The sequence below is a fragment of the Carlito syrichta genome, unplaced genomic scaffold, assembly GCF_000164805.1.
Source record: "Carlito syrichta isolate Samal-C Ts95f unplaced genomic scaffold, Tarsius_syrichta-2.0.1 Scaffold136096, whole genome shotgun sequence".
Lineage (NCBI taxonomy): Eukaryota > Metazoa > Chordata > Mammalia > Primates > Tarsiidae > Carlito > Carlito syrichta.
In genome coordinates this window covers 12,076-18,784 of record NW_007080192.1, presented here as the reverse complement: position 1 = coordinate 18,784, position 6,709 = coordinate 12,076, and the positions used below count along the sequence as shown (strand labels likewise).

The 6,709-nt window shown below is 56.4% G+C and overlaps 1 protein-coding gene across 1 annotated transcript in view; it reads left to right on the top strand.

Annotated features, from left to right (window-relative positions):
* Positions 1-4,506, top strand: part of LOC103251109 (EH domain-containing protein 1-like) — a 5,314-nt gene extending 808 nt beyond the window's left edge. The window contains exons 2-3 of the mRNA XM_021708393.1: positions 5-431; positions 4,352-4,506. Of these exons, the coding sequence (XP_021564068.1) occupies positions 5-431; positions 4,352-4,490 (566 nt within the window). The 3' untranslated portion in view covers positions 4,491-4,506. The remainder of the gene's footprint in view (positions 1-4; positions 432-4,351) is intronic.
* Positions 4,507-6,709: the final 2,203 nt, after the last annotated feature.

The following is a 6,709-nucleotide window of genomic DNA, read 5'->3' as shown; positions in this document are numbered from 1 at the left end:
GCAGCCGCCGGCCCGGCCTCCGGCAGCATGTTCAGCTGGGTCAGCAAGGATGCCCGCCGCAAGAAGGAGCCGGAGCTCTTCCAGACGGTGGCCGAGGGGCTGCGGCAGCTGTACGCGCAGAAGCTGCTGCCCCTGGAGGAGCACTACCGCTTCCACGAGTTCCACTCGCCCGCGCTGGAGGACGCCGACTTCGACAACAAGCCCATGGTGCTGCTCGTGGGCCAGTACAGCACAGGCAAGACCACCTTCATCCGGCACCTGATCGAGCAGGACTTCCCGGGGATGCGCATCGGGCCCGAGCCCACCACCGACTCCTTCATCGCGGTCATGCACGGCCCCGCCGAGGGCGTGGTGCCGGGCAACGCGCTCGTCGTCGACCCGCGGCGCCCCTTCCGCAAGCTCAACGCCTTCGGCAACGCCTTCCTCAACAGGTAACCTCCTCGCCCCGCCCCGCCCCGGGGGGCGAGAGGCCCTGCCGCGGCCGAACCCCCGCGCTAGGGCGACCCTCCCGCGGCCCCCGCTCCGCCGTCCTTTGTCTCCGAGGCCCCGCGAGACCCTCCGCGGCCACTCCCTGGGACGGGGGCCCTCCCGCTTCCCACCGACAACCCGCCGAGGGCCCAGGAGCGGTGGTCGCCGGCTTCCGCCGCCCCAGAATCTCCGGGGTTCGCAGTTGGACTCCCGAACCCTCTGGCCGATCCCAGTCCCATTCCCCTGACCCCGGGGCTGCCTTAGGAATTTGGTGTCCACCTTCTCCCAGGCCGGACGCACCTGATTCATTCAGGTCAACCCTTCCGCCTTTCCTGCCCTCGGGGGTCGGTTTCTCAAGTGTCAAGGGGAAAACACGACGAAACTTTAAGCCGTTCCCTTTGCTGTGTCTCTGCCCTGCCTCCCCTGGGACCCGTGGTTTTGAGTAGGAGGAGGGGCAGCCCCGCGGAGGCAGGGGACTTCTGGGTGGAACACTTCTCCCAAAGGCAGTTCTCAAAGGCTCAGTGCTGCCCTGAGGGGCTTCAGAAAGCAGATGAGGCAGTGGCTCTTGGAGTCCCGGTTTGAGATTCTGGCCCTGAGTCGCTCTGAAGACTCCCTAAGAGAGGTTCCTAGCCGACCTGGACCTCACTTTCCGTGAGTGAGGCCTGTTCCCCCGAGCTGAGAGTAGTTCTCCGAGATTCTGACCCTTACGATGCTCTGAATGAAACAACGGCCTCCTCTCCAGGGCGCAGACGCCCAGGCTCACTTTTCTCTGAAGGAACTCAAGGCATCTCCATCCCAGCCCCCAGGGGACATACCACAGGCCTTCACAGACCCTGCCCCCTCTGCCACCCCCCATTTGAGGAGTGACTCCACATGCCTTTCGAAGTCCGTGTCAGGGGAAGAAGAATCCCAGTCCTGCCTCCCAGGTCTCCACCCTGCATGATCACATTCCTCTCTAGACACTGTCCAGCCGCCCGGGCAGCTTGTTCCAGAGCCCAGCCAGTGGTGAGGCCTGCCTGCATGCCCAGAGCTGACCTTCACCGTGGCCTTCTGCAGCCTCCAGACGATGCAGCCTGTCCTGTCTTATGGCTGCTGGTGTTTGTGTGTTAGGGCCAGGTTGAGTCTTCTAAGCCTTTGGGCTAGGGCTCTTGAGGAGGCAGGTCTGGTCCTTTTGTCTTGACCGTCTCTCCTGTGTCTCAGCATTTCTGTGCCAGTGGATAGGCGAGTTTCTCTGTTTGGGGGTTTTTTTTTTAAGGATTTTTTAAAATTTCATTTTTTTTTTAGTTGGAGTCTCACTCTCCCAGGTTGGAGTGCAGTGGCTCACTCACAGCCACTGCAGCCTCAACCTGCTCGGCTCAGGCAATCCTTTCACCTCTGCCTTCCAAGTATAGCTGGAACTACAGGCGTGCACCACCACGCCTGGCTAAGTTTTTTATTTATTGTAAAGATGAGGTCTCACCAAGTGGTCCAGGCTGGCCTTGAGCCCTGGGGTCAGGCAGTCTTCTCTCCTCTACCTCCCATAGTGCTGGTATTACAGGCATGAACCATCACGCCTGGCAAGCGAGTTTCTCAAGCCATATAGCTGGCAGGAACCGTTTGGACCTGTGGCTGCTGTGTGCTGGACAATCCAGGCATTAGGGCTCTGTGTCCATGCAGAACTTTGGGACACCATAAGGAAGGGTCACTGTATGCACCTCTGAGCTCCGCATCTGATTGTGAGAACAGCCTTTTTTTGAAAGGAGAAAAGGGCGCATGACTGGTTTTCTGCATGTGGGAGCCTAGCGTTTCAGAGCTGGAAGGCTCTTCGACATCATCTTGGCAACCTCCACCTGTTGGTTCAGGAAACTGAGGCTCAGCGGGCCCAGCTGGCTTGTCCAGGTGACCCATTGAACCAACCAGTGCTGACTGCCTGGCCTTTGTGTGGCCGATCACTGCCTGCTGCTGCTTCTGCACGAGAAAGAGTGCAGGAGCGCTTGGTCCGAGACAGACACTTTGGTGACTTTGGTGTTGGTGCCAGGGGTCTGAGTTAACATCCGTAGAACCCAGAAATCTCCTTCTTGCCACCCTCTCCAGAGGGTCCCCGAACTCTGATGACCCTGCCAGAAGAGGCTTTATCTTCGGGGCTGAGGGCCAAGCTGTGTCAGGATGTATACTGTGGGGACTGGGCCGGCAAGGAGGGTGCAACAAAGGGGGATTTTCTCCGGCTGATACCGCCTCTCCCGGCACTCTTAAAGAGACCCATTGAGGGCTGGGCACAGTGGCTCAAGGCTGTCATCCCGGCACTTTGGGAGGCCGAGGCGAGAGGATTGCCTGAGCCCAGGGATTCGTGACCAGCCTGGGCAATTTGGTGAGACCTCGTCTCTACAATAAGTCAAAAATAGCCAGGCGTGGTAGCGCGTGCCTGTAGTTTCATCTACTTGGAAGGCTGCGGTGGAAGAATTGCCTGAGCCCAGCAGGTCAAGGCTGCTGCAGTGGCCGTGCGTGTGCCCCTGCCCTCCAGCCTGGGCGACAGAGTGAGATTCCGACTCAAAATAAAAAGAGACCCATTGAGTCATGAACTTGACTTTCAGGCCCTTTTCCCCCCATTGGCTGTTCTAGAATAACATCAGATAGAGCAGACTGAGGCAGGGCGCAGTCAGGGTGTCTTAAGAGTGTCTTGTGAAAACTTGTTGCATCACTGGGACCGCCCACTTGTAGCACCAGATGAAATCTTTGTGTCCTTGCTGGAGAGAAGATGGGATCAGATGCATCTTTCCCACCCCTTGTTATCTGCCACATTCCCTGGGCCAGCGGAGCGACTTGGCGACTTGTTGCTGGGTTCTACCGATGTTGACTCGTTGGCCAGGCTTGTGTTCAAGCCCTTTTCAAGTTCTCCTTCCAGTCCTCCTGTTTTCCCATCTTCTCCCCAACAGGTCCCATCCCTAGCAGGAAGGCCAGGCCTGGCCCGTGTGCTCTGCTCTTGTCCCGAGTCAGGGTGAGGCCCAAGGTTTGTTTGCTCACCCCGCGGGTCAGCTGGTCTTGCTCAGTTGCACTTGCAGAGAGCGCCTCTGCCTGGTCCGCTGCCCCCACCCTGTGGGCCACCGGTCACTTGGGAGATGGGGCCACACGAGTTGGCTTCTGTAGAAAGGCGGCTCTGAGTTTGCCTTCTGCAGACATGGGTCAGGGTACCTGGGATTTGGTATCACACTGGCCACAGTACCTTTTTCAGAGAAGTTTCTAAAGGAGCCTTTTCTGTGTCCAGCGAAGAAGCCCTCTGGGCTGTTCTAAGCTTGGTATAGAGCTCAGGCACACACAGCTGAGCCCTGCCCATGAGTCGCCAGCCTCACCGCGGCTTTGTTCTTCGCTGGCCTGCTTTGACTTTCAGAGAATGGTGTGTCTGTACTTCTCCGTCCCACTGGCCTGTGGTCCCCAGCTTTTGCTGGCCGTGCGTGTCAATCCCTTCACTCAAGCAGCTGGTTGAAAGCGGCCTAGCAGCAGCTGGAAGAGGCCAGCTCTCTTCGGTGTGTGGCTGAAAATTTTCAGTTCCCAGGTCCCAATGTCACCCTTCTGTTTCCCTTCTGAATTGAACGGTGATCTAGGCTCGCCCCGTTCTCACTAACAACAAGTCAGCAGCTTGAAAGTTGAACTCTTGAACTCCGGGGAGCAGCCAGTGTGAGGGAAATGCTGATGCGGATGGGTTGGAGCCTGCGGATTGCAGGCCCAGTGGGGAAGGTCCGCACAGCGTGCTAGCCACCCTGGGAATGAAGACCACAGAAACCCTCCTGCGGGCGCCTGGCTGCTGGGAAGGAGGCAGGACGCGTGGATGAAGGAGGCCAGCGGGCCCTGCTGTCGCGCGTGGAGCAGCGAGAACTCGTCTGACGCTCTCTTCCTGGCTCTCATTCAGGTTCATGTGTGCCCAGCTGCCCAACCCGGTCCTGGACAGCATCAGCATCATCGACACCCCCGGGATCCTGTCTGGAGAGAAGCAGCGCATCAGCAGAGGTACGCGGCCCAGGCCTGGTGTCGCAGGTGCCTCCTCCTAGCTGGCACCTTCTAGCCGTGGTTGTCCGGCCCTGGTTCAGGTGCTGCCCTTGAGATTTCTTCTAGCCCAAGCTTGTTTTAAGAAATGTGTCTCAGAGAGAACCCATCTCCGTTAGCCTCTTTCCCTGTGCCTGGGAGACAAGAACAGCCCCGGCGAGACCACAGCCAATGTTGTGTGGCCGCCATGCCGTCAAACTCCTGGGGTGTGCTGGAAACAACAGGTTGGGAGCTGGGGCTCTCTCCCTGCTTGAGGGCTGTAGGAAATTGCTTAACCATTGTGTTCCCAGTATTCCAGCCAGCAGCGACTCTGAACCAGCCCCAGGCCCCTTGGAGCTCACTTGCCTTAGTCTGTGTTGAAAAGTTTTGCCTCCCAGTCCTGGCCAACAGAGCAAAACCACATATCTACAAAAAAAAAAAAAAAAAAAAAAAAAAGGCCAGATGTAGCCCCAGCTACTCAGGAGACTGAAGCAGGAAGATTGCTTGAGTGTGCAGTGAGCTATGATTACACCACTGCATGCCAGCTGGGGCAACACAGTGAGACTGCCTCTAAAAAAACAATAATAATAAAAATAAATGCTTGGCCTCCTTAAGATATATACATTTTTTTTCTTTTTTTGAGTCAGAGTCTCACTCTGCTACCCAAGCTGGAGTGCGATGGCACGCTCATGGCCACCGCAGCCTCGACGTCCTGGGCTCCGACGATCCTTCGGCCTCAGCCTTCCAAGTAGCCAGAACTACAGGCACACACTACCACACCTGGCTAATTTTTGTTTTATTATAGAGCCCTCGGGCTCAGGCAGTCCACTCACCTCGGCCTCCCAAAGTGCTGGGATGACAGGCTGAGCCACCGAGCCCAGCCGCTGTATACGTTTTTAGGAAGTCCAGCAGGACTGGGAGGGAGCCAGCCAAAAGGAGGAGCTGGTGGAACCCTGGTAAACCTAGTCGGCCTTCCTAGGTGTGGTCTTCATGCTATGCACTAGGCCCCTGCCAGTTGTGTACACTCCTATCCAGATTCCTCCAAGCTCTTTTGAAGATGTGGTTCAGGATCAGCCTAAACTGGGTCTATCTGTCCCTGTCCCTTCTTACGGAAGGGTGGAGCTTTGGAGCCTGGTGCTTTTTGGGAGCAGCTTGAGGGTAGGTGGCTGGTGCTTGGCAGGAGACGAGCAGAGTCTGCAACCACAAATGTGAAAATGAAGACCAGACTCAAAGAGGACTTGAGGACAAGTGAGCAGGTTTGTTCACCATTAACTTGCAAATTGACTGGGCACAGTAGCTCACACCTGTGATCTCAGCACTTCTGAGAGGCCATGGCTAGAGAATTGCTTGAGACTTGGAGCTGGAGACCAGCCTGGCAACATAGTGAGACCTCATATCTACATTTTGTGATTTATTCTAGAGACAAGGTCTCACTGAGTCTCTTGGACTGGTCTCAAACCCCTGTGCTCGGGCAATCCTCTCGCCTTGGCTTCCCAAAGTGCTGGGCTTACAGGGGTAAGCCACTGCACCTGGCCTGCTTTTTTTGAGTGTGGCCACTCAGGCTGGAGTACAATGCTCCATCACGGTTCACTGCAGCTTCGATCTCCTGGGCTTAGGGGATCCTTCTGCTTCAGCCTCCTGAGTAGCTGGGATTACAGGCACGTACCACCATACCCGGCTACTTTTTTGTATTTTTGTAGAGATGAGGTCTCACTATGTTGCCCAGGCTGGTCTAATACTCCTGAGCTCAAGGCAGTCCTCCTACTTTGTTCTCCCAAAGTATTGGGATTACAGGTGGGAGCGCGGCCACTTTTTTCTTTCTCACTCTTGTCGCCCAGGCTGGAGTGCAGTGGCACATTCATGGCCACCAGAGCCTCAACCTGCTGGGCTCAGGCGATCCTTCCACCTCAGCCTTCCATGTAGCTGGAACTACAGACACACACCACCAGGCCCAACTAGTTTTTGTGATTTATTGTAGAGACGAGGTCTCACCAAGTTGCCCAGACTGATTTGGAATCCCTGGACTCAGGCAATCCTCTCACCTCAGCCTCCCAAAGTGCTGGGATTACAGGCTAAGCCACTGCGCCCAGCTAATTTTTTCTTTCTTACTGTTCTTGTTCAACCTAGCTTTTAAAAAGTACCGAATAAGCCGGGCTCAGTGGCTCAACCTGTAATCCCGCACCTCTGGGAGGCTGAGGTGAGTGGATTGCCTGAACCCGCGGGTTTGAGACCTGCCTGGGCAGCG